Below are 17,881 nucleotides of genomic sequence, written 5' to 3' on the forward strand. Positions count from 1 at the left end.
AAGCACTCTCAGCATAACGACAGCAGGCTTGACCTAACTTAACAAAACTGTCTATATTATGTCACTTTATCAATGTGGAAAATTAATAAGCCTCTTTTGTAACCACAGTTATTGTTCAGTTGTATCATACAATAGTGTTTAAAAGTTTGAGGTCATTTTTTTAAAATGACTTTTATTCTCATCAAGGCTCCATTTATTTCATCAAAAATACAGTAAAAGAGTTATATTGTAAAATATTACAATTTAAAATAACTGTTTCCTATTTTAATATGTTTCAAAATATAATTTATTCATGTGACGGTAAAGCTGAATTTTCAGTGTCTTCAGTGTCTCATGTTCATTTGGAAATCCTTTTAATATGCTGATTTGGTGCTCAAGTAATATTTCTTTTATTATTTTTGTGGAGACATTTTTGATTTCAGAATTATTTGATAAACAGAATTTATTTTAAGTACAATTCTATGTTATCATTATAAATTTCACTATAATCTTTGCTGAATAAAAATAATTTCTTTAAAAAATTATCTTACTAATCCTAAACTTTTGAATCATAAAAAACATATCACTCTTTGAGAATTCTTTATTGAGAAATTAAGATTTTTGCACAATATTTTGAAAACTTATTTCACCTCCATCATGTCAACAGTCTCACATATGGCTAATAATTCATGTTAAAGAACCCAGCCATTAAAATCATATCATGTTATTAGATTTCTTGAGTGTAGATGATCATTGTGGAGGGAATCTTTAATATTACATTCCATTATTAAAGTGCTGATTTAATTAACCAAATGTTTTATTGCAATTGCAAGTTGTTTTGACTTTTTAAGGCAAGCATCTGAAATACCGTAAAACAACCGCATTTTAAAAAGCGTAAAATAATAATAAAACAAATCCTGGTAATTTGAAAAATACCATCCACTATATTACTATTTCCCAGTCTTTCTGTATTTCTAGGTCCAGTCCAGTTAAAGTTAACACACCTCGCTTTGCATCAAATTCAAATGTGACTGCTGTCTTCGGCGCACCTTAAAGAAAGAAAGAGAAGGATAGTGACTAACAACTCTCTGGTTTACATCTCACATCACATTATTTACGTATGAAGTATTCCACTAATAGTTACCACAGAAGGAAACCTTTGCCCTCTTCACACCTGATTTGAGTTTGGGTTTTCTTTTCAAGCTATTCAGACCAAGAATGACCACTGATTCCACTTTGTCATCTGAGACAAAGGAGCCTTGATCATCAGCACAGCTGAAAACACATGGCACAAGGAGAATGGCATATTGAGCTCTCTGAAAACACACAGTGCAATATAACCTGTTCTATTTTTTTTAATACAATGTCTAATTTTTTTCATCACATTTCCCATTCCTAGTAAATAGCCCCCAAGGAATGAATGAACAAACAAACGAACGAACAAACGGACAGACAGACAGCTTAATTGATTAAAGGAAATTAAAAACAATGTTGGTTCATTACCTGTTGACAAGCCTGCCAGCTCGCATGGTAAAACGGCGCAGACAGAACTGCATTTGGTCTCTGTAATTAAAAGAGTGGCCATCGTCCAGATAAAGAAATCCATCAGCATTGCCCTATAATGCAAAACATAGAATCAAAATCAATAGTCTATAATTATGTGTGTGTTCAAATCTCATTCATCATTGCACGGCTTAAAGACCTGACCATGAGCCCTTAACAAAACTTTCCCACCATGATTCTTTAAGATGCACCAATGAAATACTATGTTTTCTGGACATGAATCATTTCAAATAATTTAGAGCAGTAGTTCCCAAACTTAACAAAATTTAATGTTCGCATATTAACAGTTCTCTGGTGACAGTTAATGGTCACATGATTTGCAAGTACACAGTTGATCCAAAAAATGGATCTTTTTTAATACTTACATTTTTAATACAATTATTTTTCTTATATTGTTTTATTTTTCTTATTATTTTTTCTTATTAGCTATATTAACTCAAAAAATGAAAACAGAATTATATTACTGTTGAAAATTACAACTGTAAAATAATATTTGACAATAGATATAACAATTATTTTTTTACACTGCAAGTTACAATACTAACGTTTATGTCTCAGATTCATCACTATCAAAATCGTCAAGTTAATAACATTTCAAATCATTGAGCTTTTGTTGGCAAAATACTGGTCTTACATTCAAAACATGTTGAAAATGTATGCAAATGTAAATAAAGAGAACCTAGTACACACTTCTTTGGGAAACCCTGCTTTAGAGTGCCATGTAAATACTGAACAACATGAATATGGAAATCAAACTAAATCATATACAGTATATTATATCTTGGGGTTGGGCAAAAAGCAAAAATAAGCACAAATTTGGTAAGATTTTTTTTTTTTTTTTTAATGTGTTCTTGTTACACATTACATAGTAAAACTCTAACCAACATATTTTAAAATGAAATCTATTTTAAATCTATGATGGCAAAGCTGAATTTTTTTCAGCATCATTACTTCAGTCTTCAGTGTGACATGAGCCTTAAGAAATCATTCTAATATGCTGATTTGTTGCTTAAGTAACACTGAAACACTCATTAATATCAATGTTGAAATTTTTTAAAATATTTTCATAGAAACCATGATACATTTTTTTTCAGTATTCATTGATCAATAGAAAGTTCAAGAGAGCAGCATTTATTTGAAACAGAAATCTCTTTTTTAACATCATACAATTCTCAATTGCCACTTTTGATCTATTTAATGCATCTTTGCCGAAAAAAAGTATTAATTCCTTTACTGACCCCAGTTTTAAAAATCTCACTAACTCCAAACTTTTGAACGGTAGTGTATATATTGCTATTAAAATCTGATTGCGTCTCTGACCCATACTATATCACCCAGTACTTTCTGTTGTATTGTCATGTGGTCACCTTACTGTCCAGGGCCACAGAGAGAGTGATCGGATGCTGCTGTAAGTCTGCTGTGCTGGACCCACAACCCTCTCTCCTGGGCACCACTGTCCCCCCACGCTGGAACACGGGCACCTAACACAGAGGATGTAGTGTAAATAACCCTGTAAGAATACTAGTATTCAGTTGACTGCTGTCTCACAGATATAATGGGAGTCACTCACAGTGTTCAGAGTCACTGGCAGATCCAGAGTTCTGGCACCCTTGTGTACCGCTGCCGTGTTTGTGTCGTACCACAGCTTTCAAATAAACAAAACATCTTTTAACCTTCAGTACAATGTATATTGTATAATTCATATGGAACGTAGGCTTACCTCATCAGACCCTGGGAGCAAAACCTTGACCTCTGTGACCCCAGGATCTGTCACAGGGCACACAAGAAGAGCACCGCCTGTAAAATATCCGTTAGTTAGAATGGTATTGGACATTGGACTGCTATGTTTTAAGAATTATATAATTATGCGATTAAATAACCAGTGGTAGATGAAAAACACATATCAGGTGAAAAAAAAACATTAGCACTCCTTTTCCCTTTTTTGGAGTAGAAGTAAAGAAAGATTTTTAATGTACTTATAGTAAGTATTGAAAGTAAAAAGTGCTGATCGATAAACCATGTTTATTTATTTTTCAATTTTATATACTTCAGCCTACAATAAATTAGTAGATGAAAACACTGAATATGTATTGATCTGCAAGTAAACAGATATTTGATTTTATTGCCAAAACACACACACTATCAAAACTTTAATATACTAAAATATAAATTTAAGTTAAGATAATTCAAGTGAAAAAATACACTGAAAAATGACATTGAGTATTACTATCGCATCTAGGAGTAGATGTTGAATTCTTGGGTTCAAAATAACAAAGAAATTATACATTTTTGGGTAACACTTGGGAACATAGAACATATTCACTATTAACTAAGAGTTTTCCCTCAATAAACTTCTAATTTGCCGCTTATTAATAGTTAGTAAGATAGTTGTTAAGTTTAGGTATTGGGTAGGGTTAAGGGATATAGAATATGGCCGTACAGTATAAGGCATTAATATGTGTCTATAAGTACTAATAAACAGACAATATGCATGCTAATAAGCAACTAGTTAATGGAGTAAAAAGCATGATATTACACTTTGGAATTTATCATGCTTTAGACCGTAGATTTCTTTGCATGTCAAGTTTTCCTTTCTCATGACATGTGGAAAAAAAGGGATATTATGACCATTTGTTCCCATGTCTTATTCATTCGTTCCCTCATTTTAGTTAAACTGTGACCACAATTAAAACAAAAGTAACAGATTACTTTATTAGCTGTATTACACAGCCGATCTGGTCATGTTTACCAATCATGTACTGGTTCTCCACAGCAAACATTCTTGTATCGTTGGGAAACTCTACCCAAAGAGGTCTATGAGGAAACACACAGAAATAAAGATGGAGGTTGGAACAGGCCTGGAGAATTCAACATGCATATTTCCTGTCTCCTGCACTACCTACTGCTCACTTCTCTGATGTAATAAGAATTAAAAAAAAAAAATCTGTTCTTCAGTATCAGCACATGATATGAGTCATTCTAAACAAGGCTGTGTTGAAGATGAAAATGCAGTACCTGATGGGAGGCAGGGCTGACGTGTGTGCTTGATGAAACAGAGTGTACCAGTACGGCAGGAGACGGTATCTGTCCTGCACAGCAGAGCGAATCGCAGAGGTCACATCGTCCCCAAACAGCCAGGGCTCACGCCGCTTGGTCATTTTAGCAGAGTGTCCCCTGAAAAATGGCTGAAGAGCACCTGCTTGGTACCAGCGGACCAGAAGCTCAGGGTCTGGATCCTGCACAAAGCCCCCTACATCAGCTACACACACATACAAAATCATATTCAATCAGTGATTCAGAACCTTATGCCTGTTCAGCAAAAACATATTCCATTCAAAAGTTCAGGGTCAGTAAGTCTCTTATGCTCACAAATGCTGCTTTTTTTAACCAAATGAACAGCAAAACAGTAATACTGAGAAATATTAATACAATTTAAAATAACTGTTTTCTATTTTAATATATTTTAAAGTATAATTTATTCCTGTGATGGCAAAGCTGAATTTTCAGTAGCCATTATTCCAGTCTTCAGAGTCAAGAAACATTTCTTATTATTTTGAATATTGAACACAGTGTAATATTTATTTTTGTGTATAAAAAAAAAAAAAAAAATATATATATATATATATATTTAAATATATATATATACATATTTCTCTTTGCTTTTTTATATCAGCACTATATGTTTAATGGTAAGTAAAAAAAAAAAAAAAAAAATATATATATATATATATATATATATATATATAATTTTGATGCTTCCTTGCTTCATAAAAGTATTTCTTTAAAAAAAACTTTACTGACCTTAAACTGTTGAACAGCAGCGTAAAATGTAAGTATTTGTCAACATTAATATTACAATCAACTGTACACTGAAGGGCAAAATAAAAAATGAATGACATAAAAACGGTGTCATTATTAGTCGAACCTCCACAAAACTGTACTCCTGTCAAACTCAGCGACAGCAGCATGGGTATTGAAATCTTCAAGTACCCCCAAGTAGCAACATTATCCCCAGTCCAGATGGCACCTGTGACATAAACAGTTCAGTGTTGCTTTGGGTCGTTTTGTTTGGCTCTATCAACACAATGGGCATAGCATAATGTCATCTGATTTTGAGGTTACCTAATCTTTGAGACCCAGCAAAGAAAGAGCGTGAAAGGATAAACGGCCTCTCCGTGCCACCTGACCGGGTTAATAAGCCCTCAAATGTAGCCATATGCTGTGAAGGAGGAAAAAACATTATAACCATAGTCTGTATCTATATTATAGGTCTGGTTTGACTGAGCTTACCTGATAAAAGCCATATAAGTTGTGTAGTTCCCTGTGTTCCCATCCTCCGTGGTGCACTGCATCTTTGGGCATTGTCTGCTCTGGCCCGTTAAAGACAGACGGTTCATTCATGTCATTCCACACAAACAAAGATTCTGTTGAGCCCTAATGCATGTATGGATAAAGAATAAACAGTCATCTATAGGACTATGGAGACAATTAATTGGTTATTAGATCAAAATACGCTCAGGAACCACTCAAATAGTGTTCAGCAACTTTTAGCATGCAGTACAGTTAGATCAAATCTTTGAGACTCACTTCATATTTGCTTAGAGAGAGCTGTCTGGCATACCATGACCTTGTCTTTGAGCTACTGAAGTCCAAATAACATGATTCACCTGATGGAACAGTAATCACTTCTTGAAATGCGAAGGTTCGATTTGATTCAAAACTTTATCTCAGTGTAAATAAATGTATAGGATTATTTCAACGTATGGTACTATAAACAGCTTTGTAAATCTGGGTTTGGAACAGAGAATTCGTGTATATTGGATCTTACCGGGCCAACATGTTCCTTCATAAACAGCACCTTCTCTATTCTTCACAAAATGGCCCCCTTCTTTAGCTTCACAGTAAAGCGGCCAATCAGGATCGATCTTGATGTGCGGATCACTAATAACGACCAACTAAACAGGCATATAATAAACATTAAAAACTGCATTCCTTTATGCCTTTCACTTTATAATCCCATTATTTTACCTTCCTGTTCTTCTTCTGAAGGTGATGCTGTAGTTCTGCTGGGTTTGGAAAAAGCTTGGAATCCCAGGTGAAGTAGCGCTTCCCATTTGTGTGCTCTATGTCCAACCATATAACATCATACGGAATACCGTGGAGGTCAAATCCAGCATCCACCTCTTTCACATCTGCCTCGTCCTCGTAGTTCCAGCGGCATTGGTGATAACCCAGAGAGAAGAGTGGAGGAAGAGCCTGGTAGCCTGTTGGCAGAGGAATACTAAAGGAACTTCTGTATAGAACTACAGACAAACAACTGCCATCTATAGAATTTTGTCTTCCATTAACTTCCATTTCTGCGGTAGCTCTGTAGCATTACTGTTGAAGAGTCATTAGCTGGTGAAGTGGATTTAAAATTGGAGTGCTAACGAAAGTTATCATGAGCACTGTAATGCCACAAAAGTGGATGTCAACCAATGTCAGTACACTGGGAACATTTTAAAACAAGCATCTCTTTCATTAATTCGTACATCTTTGCCTTCACGCTGTGGGAATACAAAGGGAAGACAGAAGACAACAAGCGCAGCGCTGAAAAGGGGAGGGGCTACATAAGGTCTCCACATTTATATCCACCTTATTTTTAACATAAGAACGGGTGCAGCCATTTCTTACTTGAATGTGTGAGACTTCCTGTGTCGGCTGCTTCAGTTATTTTAGCTGAACAAAAACGGTCCATTATGCTGCTTGATACGGCAAATTGGTATTTGCTTTCATATTGTTTTTAATTTATTATCGTAATAATAAACACACTGGTTTGTAGCGCAAATAGTTTTACTTTTACTTCACTTTGTTATTCTTCTAGTTTTTACTGTATCTATAGCCGCTATTGAATCAGAAGTTAGGGTTAGGGTCACATATTCGAAGGAAATAGCTTATTTTCATGTTGAAAAATATAGTGGATAGTCTTATATTACATATACTTAAAGCTGCAGTCCGGAACCTTTTTTGTGTTCAAAATTTACAAAATTACATCATGAATCCTTTTTCCAAACCGTGTTTTTGGCTAATCTTGTACCTGTAAGTTGAGCATACTGAGAGAACACCTGGGCAGCTGTGGGTCCCAGCAAAATGAAACAGTCGATTGTGCCGCTCTCCGATATCCATCTCACATCAGTTTGTGGTGAGACCTTGCTTTTCTTCCCTGGTGGTTCATCCTCATCCTGTTCAGACAACAAAAGAAACAAAACACATCTTAAAATGCACATTTTTCCTTCATTATACTGACATTATACATCATTATATTGATTTAGGCTATTTAACTATTTTCTGAAAGCTTTGCGGTATGTAATTTCTGCCACACTACCAAAACTGTAAAAAAGTTTTGTCTATAGTAAAATAAATAACGGAAGTGCACTGTAAAAAGTAATTGTAATTTTAACTGTAAAAACACTACAGAAAAAAAAACTGTTAATAGGTTAACAGTAAGTTGTCGTACTATATACAGGGAAAAACTGTAAAAGATCTAACCAGACATTTCATGTAATTTTACAGTGAAATGCTCTTAATTGCACAGTTTTTAGAAGTAAAAAAGAACAAATCAATGTATAATTTACAGTCAAAAACTGTAAACTGATATTCCCAGAATTCCCTGTGTGACACTCCACATTTGAATGTATTTTGTTAAAATAATCATGTTTTTTTAATAGTTTTTGTTATCAGTTATGTACATTTGGGCTTTATGTTACATCTTCTGTTGTTTAATGAAAGTTTATTGCATTATTTAAGTATCGTGTGTTACCATGATGGTGTTTTGTGTTTGCATGAATGACTCTGTGCACCTTCTACAAACCCGATTCCAAAAAAGTTGGGACACTGTACAAATTGTGAATAAAAAAAGGAATGCAATAATTTAAAAATCTCATAAACTTATATTTTATTCACAATAGAATATAGATAATATATCAAATGTTGAAAGTGAGACATTTTGAAATGTCATGCCAAATATTAGCTCATTTTGGATTTCATGAGAGCTACACATTCCAAAAAAGTTGGGACAGTTAGCAATAAGAGGCCGGAAAAGTTAAATGTAAATATAAGGAACAGCTGGAGGACCAATTTGCAACTTATTAGGTCAATTGGCAACATGATTGGGTATAAAAAGAGCCTCTCAGAGTGGCAGTGTCTCTCAGAAGTCAAGATGAGAAGAGGATCACATATTCCCCCAATGCTGTGGCGAAAAAATAGTGGAGCAATATCAGAAAGGAGTTTCTCAGAGAAAAATTGCAAAGAGTTTGAAGTTATCATCATCTACAGTGCATAATATCATCCAAAGATTCAGAGAATCTGGAACAATCTCTGTGTGTAAGGGTCAAGGCCGGAAAACCATACTGGATGCCCGTGATCTTCGGGCCCTTAGACGGCACTGCATCACATACAGGAATGCTACTGTAATGGAAATCACAACATGGGCTCAGGAATACTTCCAGAAAACATTGTCGGTGAACAAAATCCACCGTGCCATTCGACGTTGCCGGCTAAAACTCTATAGGTCAAAAAAGAAGCCATATCTAAACATGATCCAGAAGCGCAGGCGTTTTCTCTGGGCCAAGGCTCATTTAAAATGGAGTGTGGCAAAGTGGAAAACTGTTTTGTGGTCAGACGAATCAAAATTTGAAGTTCTTTTTGGAAAACTGGGACGCCATGTCATCCGGACTAAAGAGGACAAGGACAACCCAAGTTGTTATCAGCGCTCAGTTCAGAAGCCTGCATCGCTGATGGTATGGGGTTGCATGAGTGCGTGTGGCATGGGCAGCTTACACATCTGGAAAGGCACCATCAATGCTGAAAGGTATATCCAAGTTCTAGAACAACATATGCTCCCATCCAGACGTCGTCTCTTTCAGGGAAGACCTTGCATTTTTCCAACATGACAATGCCAGACCACATACTGCATCAATTACAACATCATGGCTGCGTAGAAGGATCCGGGTACTGAAATGGCCAGCCTGCAGTCCAGATCTTTCACCCATAGAAAATATTTGGCGCATCATAAATAGGAAGATGCGTCAAAGAAGACCTAAGACAGTTGAGCAACTAGAAGCCTGTATTAGACAAGAATGGGACAACATTCCTATTCCTAAACTTGAGCAACTTGTCTCCTCAGTCCCCAGATGTTTGCAGATTGTTATAAAAAGAAGAGGGGATGCCACACAGTGGTAAACATGGCCTTGTCCCAACTTTTTTGAGATGTGTTGATGCCATGAAATTTAAAATCAACTTATTTTTCCCTTAAAATGATACATTTTCTCAGTTTAAACATTTGATATGTCATCTATGTTGTATTCTGAATAAAATATTGAAATTTGAAACTTCCACATCATTGCATTCTGTTTTTATTCACAATTTGTACAGTGTCCCAACTTTTTTGGAATCGGGTTTGTATATATATATATATATATATATATATATACACTTCTGCTTATGGCGACGCTACTTGCGATGATCTTTGATTTTTCATGTGGCTTTATCTTTTACCACCTGCATTATTATGGTGGTTGTCAGTATGTTAAAGGTACAAACCAGATTTTAATAGCAGTGTGCGTTGTTGAATTCACTGGTTTACATTCAAATTTTCTTGTTTGTAAATTACAGTTTTATACTGTACAATTTACACTTTTTGGCCGTAGATGTGTTTACAGTTTTTCTGTATTTTTTACAAAATTATTCTGGCAACCACAGCTACCAAAATTATTTTGTAACAACTACAGAATTTTTTTTACAGTGTGCACCTCATTTGGCTCTGGGTTGTACTTGACATCAACCAGAGTCTCAGAGGCGTTCAGCCAGAACACTCCAGCTGTCCTCTCCGGCTTATGAGCTAGCAGGAAGGGGACAGAACCATAAAGACCCAACCTGCTATTGATGTCATAGCCAAACACATCCAAGTTGTACAGCCGATACGCCTCAGTGACACTGTGAAGTAAAACAGAATTTATGTTTGACTGCATTATGTTAGGCAAGAGTCTATTCTGTTTAGTTTGTCTTCCAGGTATGGATAGTTCTCAACCACATTAGTTTTTGAATGTGTATGAGATATTTTATGAAGTGAACTACCTTGTGTCCTTCAACACCAGGGTATCAGCGTGTTCAGGAAGACCATACGTATGGTTGAACCCATGGAGACTTAAGTCCATCCCCACAGAACTAGGACCTAAAAGACAGCAATCATACATTATAATGTAACTACATAGAACCAGAAAATGTGGATTGTGCTTGCTCATGTAACTCGCAGGCATGACGTTAGGGGGTCCTAGGTGGCTTCCAGGGCGTTGCTTGGGTGTTATGGGTGGTTGTATGTCAGAAGAAGCGTCCAAAGACTCAAGATACACACCAAAGTTAAATAATTAAGACAAGGTCTTATTAGCAAGATTTTTGTGAACTTTTGCAAGCAAAATTCATTTAGGTGCATTGTTCATTGTCAATAGTGGAGTGATGCACAAAACACAGCACACAGAGAAGTCACTTTCAAACAAGGCAGCTTTCTATTGGTCAACGTGGCAAATTCATGTAAAAAACTTGAACCAGATGTAAAATCTGCATGGGGAATTTTTTGCGCCATTGCAAAATTCCCAATCACGCTGTTTCCTATTGAAATGAGTGGGTTTTGCCTGCAGATTTTGCCAAGCGACGGTAAATGTGACCCACCTTTAAAGTTAAGGCCTGTTTACATCAAGAAAGATAACTACCTGTATAACAATTACTATATTAGCGTCCACACCAACATACAATAACATTCTGTTTATTATAAGTGTACTCAGCAGTTTTGTCATCTGCCTCTTTAACCGTTCAAGCTCTTTAAAGTCGAGTGTGTTCTGACTGGCAATATTTTTATCATTCATCAGCTGGAAAAAAACTGTTATGAAAGTGATATAAAGATATCACTCTTCTGTGTTGTTATTGTTACTCTGTAGTTGGGGTGAGGACTTCACTATTTTTAAAGAATTAGAACGATTATTAAAACTTCTTAGATTTGGTTATCATTACAGTTATTGCCTTGATATAAATGGGTCTTTAAGGGTTTGTTTAAGACCCTAACCCTCAGTATGCATGATTAGTAATACAAACACCCTTAATAATAATACAACTTTCATTACATTTTGAAAATGAACAATGGAGTTGTATGTTATGGTGGTTCACCATTTGCTTTGATGTCCTCAAACTGCCTGAAAGTTTCCTTCCACAGCCCACATCGATTTTCATCGTTCTTTTGAGATGGAAACACATGATTTGTCACACAAGAAAGCTCTCTCAATAATACATTTTCACATTAAAGCCTAAATTCTCACCTGGCATGAATCTGAAGATGACCTGGAACAAATGTATATCATGTTAACTGGGAAAAACCAACATTAGCAAGCATTTCCAAATGGGTTTTTGAGGGGGTATGAACAACAGCATCATATATTGTTCCTGATACCTAATTGGATCTTGCAGAGTCTCAAAGTAGAGTTTGTTTTCTGGGTTGAGAGTGACAATCTCCTCTTCATCACAGGAAATCTCCAGTTTGAAAGGAGAAAAGGAAACCAGCAGCTTGTACTGTCCAAGACCCCAAGTTAGACATACACAGTCCTCTCTCTTCCAATGAACTCTCAGCCTGCAAAGGAATAACAATGAATAACTAGAGATTTGTGAAGAGAATTGAGGTGTTTTACACCTGTTGAGAAGAATAGTAAAGTTGATGGCTTACGGCTCATATCTCAGCTCTCCAACCAGTACATCTGAAACATGGTAGCGTGGTTTCACTGGCTGTAGCTCATCAAGAGACACTCTGACTGTTCCACTTTGGGTTGCCCGTATTTGAAGACACAGTCGATCCTGTAAGGTGCAAACAGTTTCTTTCACTGTTACGTTTTGATATTTTTACTTAACCTTTGAAAAATATCCTACTATTCCTACTACAAATGTGACCATGGACCACAAAACCAATTTTTTCAAAATTGAGATTTATACATCACATGAAAGCTGAATAAATAAGCTTTCCAGTGATGTATGGTTTGTTAGGATCGGACAATATTTGAAAATCTGGAATTTGAGGGTGCAAAAAAATCGAAATATTGAGAAAATCGCCTTTAAATTTGTCCAAATGAAGTTCTTAGCAATGCATATTACTAATCAAAAATTAAGTTTTTATATATTAGGAAATTCACAAAATATCTTCATGGAACATGATCTTTACTTAATATCCTAATGATTTTTGGCATAAAAGAAAAATCAATAATTTTGACCCATACAGTGTTTTTTTGGCTATTGCTACAAATATACCCCAGCGACTTAAGACTGGTTTTGTGGTCCAGGGTCACAAATATGGACATAATTTTGGTTCTTTTTGTAATAATTTACACAAACTCTAACAAAGCAGCAACTTTTACAAGTGGTGGATCGTTTATCACATTGATTTAAACAGGATAATCTTGTACCATAATGATGTAAAAATACAAAGAGTGAGAAAATATATTCCTTTCATTGTAATTAACAACATGAAGTGCATTAAACATATTACATCAAGGTTTCCCAAACTGGGGTTTGTAAAGGAACTGCAGGGGGTTTGTGAGTTTAATGAAAGGCAAAAATGTAATTAAATCATAACAATGTAAAATTAAATTAACTCATTTTAAAATAACAATCAAAATAATTCACTTACTAAAAAAGCATGCCATATGACCATTAACCAATGTTAGAGAACCGTGAACATGCAAATGTGATACTTAATTATTAAAATATTTATTTTAAAATCTCAGGGGTACTTAAAGGGATACTTAATCATTGATTATGATTTCACTTTTTTAACTTTAGCTAGTGTGTAATGTTGCTGTTTGAGCATAAACAGCATCTGCAAAGTTACGATGCTCAAAGTTCAGTGCAAAGGGAGATAATGTCTTGTACAGAATTGCTGATTGACCGCCCCTTTGAAGTAAATATATTTGGTGAAAGAGGTTCAGATGAAAAAAAGTTTGAGAATGTCTCCAAATAAGAAATAATGAGAATTTGTGCATTTTAATGAGTTTGAAAGACAAAAGCCTTTCAATAATACATAATAATACATGGTTAAATAACCTACTGAGTTCATCAGTAGTTGATGCAATGTTGAAACACTTCTTAAACCTGAAATGATTTTTGTAAATCCAGTGGTCAAATGCTGTGTCGCCACCTGAATAATGACTAGTCTATGTGTGAGTGTATATAAGCAGTAGGCTATTTTAGAAAGGAAAATCTAAAAGATAAATAAAGAGGAATTAGAGAGAATCAATAAATGATAAATAATTTATTGCTATTGTGTGAATAATATGTAATCATGTAAACAATAAAAAAGTAACTGTAGTCTGATTACGAGTATTTTAAAATGTAATTTACTCTGATTACAAGTACTTAATTTTTGGAATTGTCTTTTTTTTTTTTATGAAGAAGAATTTTTAATATGCAGAAGATACATATTAAATTGATTGACAGTAAAGACATTTAAAATGTTAAAAAAAGATTTCTATTTCAGATTCTATTAAAAAAGTGATCAAATCAATCATGTATCACATTTCCCACAAAAATATTAAGCATTACAACTGTTCTCAACATTTATAATAACAGAAAATGATTATTGAGCACCAAATCAGCATATTAGAATGATTTTTGAAGGATCATGTGACACTGATTTCAGCTTTGCATAGAAATAAATTGTTTTAAAATATACTAAAATAGAATACATTTATTTTCACTTGTAATAATATTTTACAATATTACCTTTAACTGTATTTTTGATCAAAATAAATGCAGCTGAGCAAAATAAATTTTAATTAAAACCTTTAATAACCCCAAACTTTTTTAATGGAAGTGTATGATGGTACTGAATGAACATATTCATGAATAATGTATTGTGCTATTTACATGGAACTACATCAAACATGATTTTTTACTTTTGTAATTGTTGGTCAGCCTAGACCAGCAGTTTTCATACGTTTCAATGCCCTGGTACCCCTAAATATGATGCTCTTATGTGAGACTCCCTTTCCAAAATATGAAACAAATTTGTTTATTCCTTAAAATAATTTTTTTTTATAAAAAACATATTTGATTTTAACTAATGATTATGTCCCAGTCTTTAGAAAGCAGAATTAAAAAATAATAATATCAAATTCAGTAAACATATTACACATTCTGACAATAATACTGTCCCAACAGCAAGCAAAAGAGTGAGTGTATATGGAAAAGGAGAAGAAAAAAAGAAAAAGAAAAAGAAAAGCAGTGTCAGTCCACCTGAGAGTCCTGTTCACAGAGCTCCAGACTGGCTCCTCTATCTGTGAGTACTAAAGTTTCGAAGGAGGCAAAGTACTGAGACACTGCTTGATCTCTCTGTCTCCTATGGTAGAGTTCAAAGGTCAAAAATAATAAATAAATAAAACTTATTCAATTTATTAAATATGTATTGACTAATGAGACTTAGTTCCTAAATAATGTATATATTTAATAATAATAATGAAATATACCTGTAGAATATTATGTCATTGTTTTTCTTATACTTCTCTTGAAACTCACCACCCGGCACGATACTGTAATATAATGTTATACACAGTATAACATAAGCAGTGCATATTACGGTTCTGATTTAATACTTCTAATACAGTGATCTTTAAGCAAATGCTACATGTCCTGCAAGTCAGTAATGATAAAAACGACAACACATATCGCAAAAAAATTAAACAACGTACTTTTGGTCAAGTTATGTGTGACCATAAACATCGTTCCAATGTGGCTTCATTGTAATTTACCTCTCAAAAGATTCAGCCGAAACATTCACCTCCATGATTTCACCAAACGAAGAGGAAGTTATTTGATAGGGCTAGAGGTGTGTTCTTTCCATTGGGCGACAAACTCGCTACTGCCAATAAATGTAATATGACACAAAGTAAAATTCCTCCAAGGGGGCGCATGATGGCTCAAACAGTTGAGAACATCTGTTTAGCCGCATTCAAGTTTCAATGCGTGTCTGTGTTACTTGAGGTACTTGAAAACGTTTGTAATATTAATATCAAAATATTAATTTCAGTGACTGTTATCTGACATACAAACGGGAGCTTGAGAGTCATCAGTCTGTATAAAAATACATTTAAACTTCTTGTGTATATTAATCACTAACGGCTGTGATTGGTCCTTCCTGAATAGCGTTGAGAAAAGTAACAAGTATCAGACCATTGCACCACAGACGCTACTTCGGCAACTGTAATAAGCAGCTGACAATAATTAACAGCTTAGGTACGCCACTGAGATAAAAGTATATGAGAAAAATTGACAAAACGTACTTGACCAAAAAAAAAAAAAAAAAAAAGAAGAAGAAAATAAAAGGTTTGGGCTCCTAAGCCACGCCTATTTGTTAACTTTACTGTTCTACTAAATGCCGTTCTACTCGTGTTCACTTGTGGTTCTATGAGCCCTGTGACATTTAGTGTCGAAATGTCACGCTGCCATCGATTGAGTTTTCCGTGATTGAACAGTCGATGAAATAGTGTTCTTCGTTTTTATTTTTTAAAAATAGTGTTGACATTTGAGAATGTCATTTGACATTTCCTTTTGAGAACCGCCTATTTGAATGACGTTATGATCTTAAATGAGATAAGAGGGCAAGTGGAACCATGTATTCTTTCTTGTATTCTATTTGGAACCATGTATTCTTTCTTGTATCCTATTTGGAACCATGTATCTTTCTTGTATTCTATTTGGAACCATGTATTCTTTCCATGTATTCTATTTTTTTATCCTTAATTTTCCTCCTCATCGTGTGAAGAAATGAAAGAAATGTTTTTATGCACTTTTTACTATTTATAGGACATCACATAAGCTAATATACACGACACAAAAAAAGCCAACTTATTCCTGTCTGAAAGTAAGACGTTTATTTCTGGATAGCAAATGGACTAATTCACAAGTTGTTTTGATTGCATTTATGTAAAATTAATTTTTTGTACATTTTTGTTAACCTTCCTACAAAAGGGATCATAAGATTTTTTTTAAAGAAAACCGAAACTTAAAGCGAGTTCACCCAAAATATTGTATGATTTTTACGTTCAGGAGAAAACCAAAGACTATAGAATAGCCTTCGACAGTGCTGATGGTGATTACATTCTGGGAAAAGCGCGCGTAATGCGTTGTGATTAGGGTTGGGTACCGAAACCCAATATGGCACCGGTACCTATGTAACCGGTATGTAGGCTACTAGAACCGAATCAGAACGCAGATTTCGGTACCATGCCTGAGCGATGGATTTAAATATTTGTCCTTTGTTTCTCCAAAACGAAAGTAAGAAGCATCATCACCGGCACCTCACGTGAAAAATAATTTCCCGACTGAGAAAAAGCATGTGAACTCAAGTCAGAAAGCTCTAATAATACAAGTCCAACAAATCTTTGTAGTAACGCGAGCGTGCTGTTTTCACGTTCCGACTTAAAAGCACAACTCTGGAAATGAGAGCATCCGAGGAACGCGTGAATGCAGTTGCACACTCGCTCTGACGGCAGCAGGTAGCCCTCCATTAACTAGCTAAGCTAAACATTATTAAATTAAAATGCCTAAAGCTAAAATTATCTTGTATTCACGTTTTTAAACCTGTTGTCCAACAAAAGAGAACATTATAACCTTTTTAGTCCACAACACCATTAAATGCTTCCTTTTGTGATCTGATGTAGCTTCTTGTCACAGAATGAGGCAGAAAATATGTTCCATAGGCTACTAATACAATGATTGGCAATGGATTATAAATATACTTAATTATTATTAAAATACCAGAGATGGCTTGAATAACACAGATAAACTATACATTGTCGTAGTCGAGTGTTTATTGTATTTGTTTTATCATTCAAAACGTTTATATCTTGTTTACTCCGTTACATCCATAGCAACGCAGTCCATATTGGGGATTTCCTGGAGCTTCATGAGTTCCGCTACTTCTGTGACTGTATGTGGATTTTTTGTGCGAGGGCGCCCTCTGGCATCCAGTATGAATGAAAAAGACATCATGTGTTTAGTGCTAATGGCCAATCCAATTATTAATTGGCCATTTTTATTTATTTTTTATTATTTTTAAGTATCGGTTCAGGCACCGTTTAGGCACCGGTACCGTTTTAAAAGTATCGATTTGGCACCGGTATCTAAAAAAACCCAAACAATACCCAACCCTAGTTGTGATACTCTCCAAAATGGCGGAAGACTGTGTTTGTGGAGAAGAATTGTTGAATAAATTATGTTATTTTTGTTTTCTTTGCGCACAAAAAAGTATTCTCGTAGCTTGGCAAAATTG

The 17,881-nt window shown here is 34.8% G+C and overlaps 1 protein-coding gene across 2 annotated transcripts; it reads right to left on the minus strand.

Annotated features, from left to right (window-relative positions):
- Window positions 1-562: 562 nt before the first annotated feature.
- ganc (glucosidase, alpha; neutral C) lies at window positions 563-15,483 on the minus strand. 2 transcript variants are annotated; one of them, XM_058750328.1, is made up of 24 exons: window positions 15,360-15,483; window positions 15,078-15,140; window positions 14,848-14,950; window positions 12,290-12,417; window positions 12,020-12,196; window positions 11,889-11,910; window positions 11,740-11,806; window positions 10,657-10,753; window positions 10,332-10,515; window positions 7,619-7,763; window positions 6,571-6,806; window positions 6,371-6,497; window positions 6,130-6,209; window positions 5,833-5,976; window positions 5,665-5,761; window positions 5,468-5,569; window positions 4,558-4,801; window positions 4,292-4,356; window positions 3,263-3,339; window positions 3,113-3,187; window positions 2,910-3,023; window positions 1,483-1,595; window positions 1,154-1,254; window positions 563-1,028 (listed from the first exon to the last, which is right to left on the minus strand). In XM_058750328.1, exons 1-24 carry the CDS (start codon window positions 15,392-15,394, stop codon window positions 922-924), a joined length of 2,703 nt encoding a protein of 900 aa, XP_058606311.1. In that variant the 5' UTR covers window positions 15,395-15,483; the 3' UTR covers window positions 563-921. The 2 variants fall into 2 exon arrangements, with proteins under 2 accessions (XP_058606311.1, XP_058606310.1); XM_058750327.1 differs by having other exon boundaries at window positions 1,124-1,254; window positions 15,360-15,479.
- Between the last annotated feature and the right edge of the window lie 2,398 nt (window positions 15,484-17,881).

The sequence above is a fragment of the Onychostoma macrolepis genome, chromosome 17 (assembly GCF_012432095.1).
Source record: "Onychostoma macrolepis isolate SWU-2019 chromosome 17, ASM1243209v1, whole genome shotgun sequence".
NCBI classification, from domain to species: Eukaryota; Metazoa; Chordata; class Actinopteri; order Cypriniformes; family Cyprinidae; genus Onychostoma; species Onychostoma macrolepis.

Excerpts from the sequence above, each read along its gene's own strand:
- ganc (XM_058750327.1), bottom strand. The coding sequence starts at position 15,394 with ATGGAGGTGAATGTTTCGGCTGAATCTTTTGAGAG. Across the intron at positions 12,418-14,847 it reads TCTGTGAACAGGACTCTCAG|GATCGACTGTGTCTTCAAAT; the intron begins GTGGACTGACAC and ends TGCACCTTACAG. Across the intron at positions 5,762-5,832 it reads ACTTATATGGCTTTTATCAG|CATATGGCTACATTTGAGGG; the intron begins GTAAGCTCAGTC and ends CCTCCTTCACAG.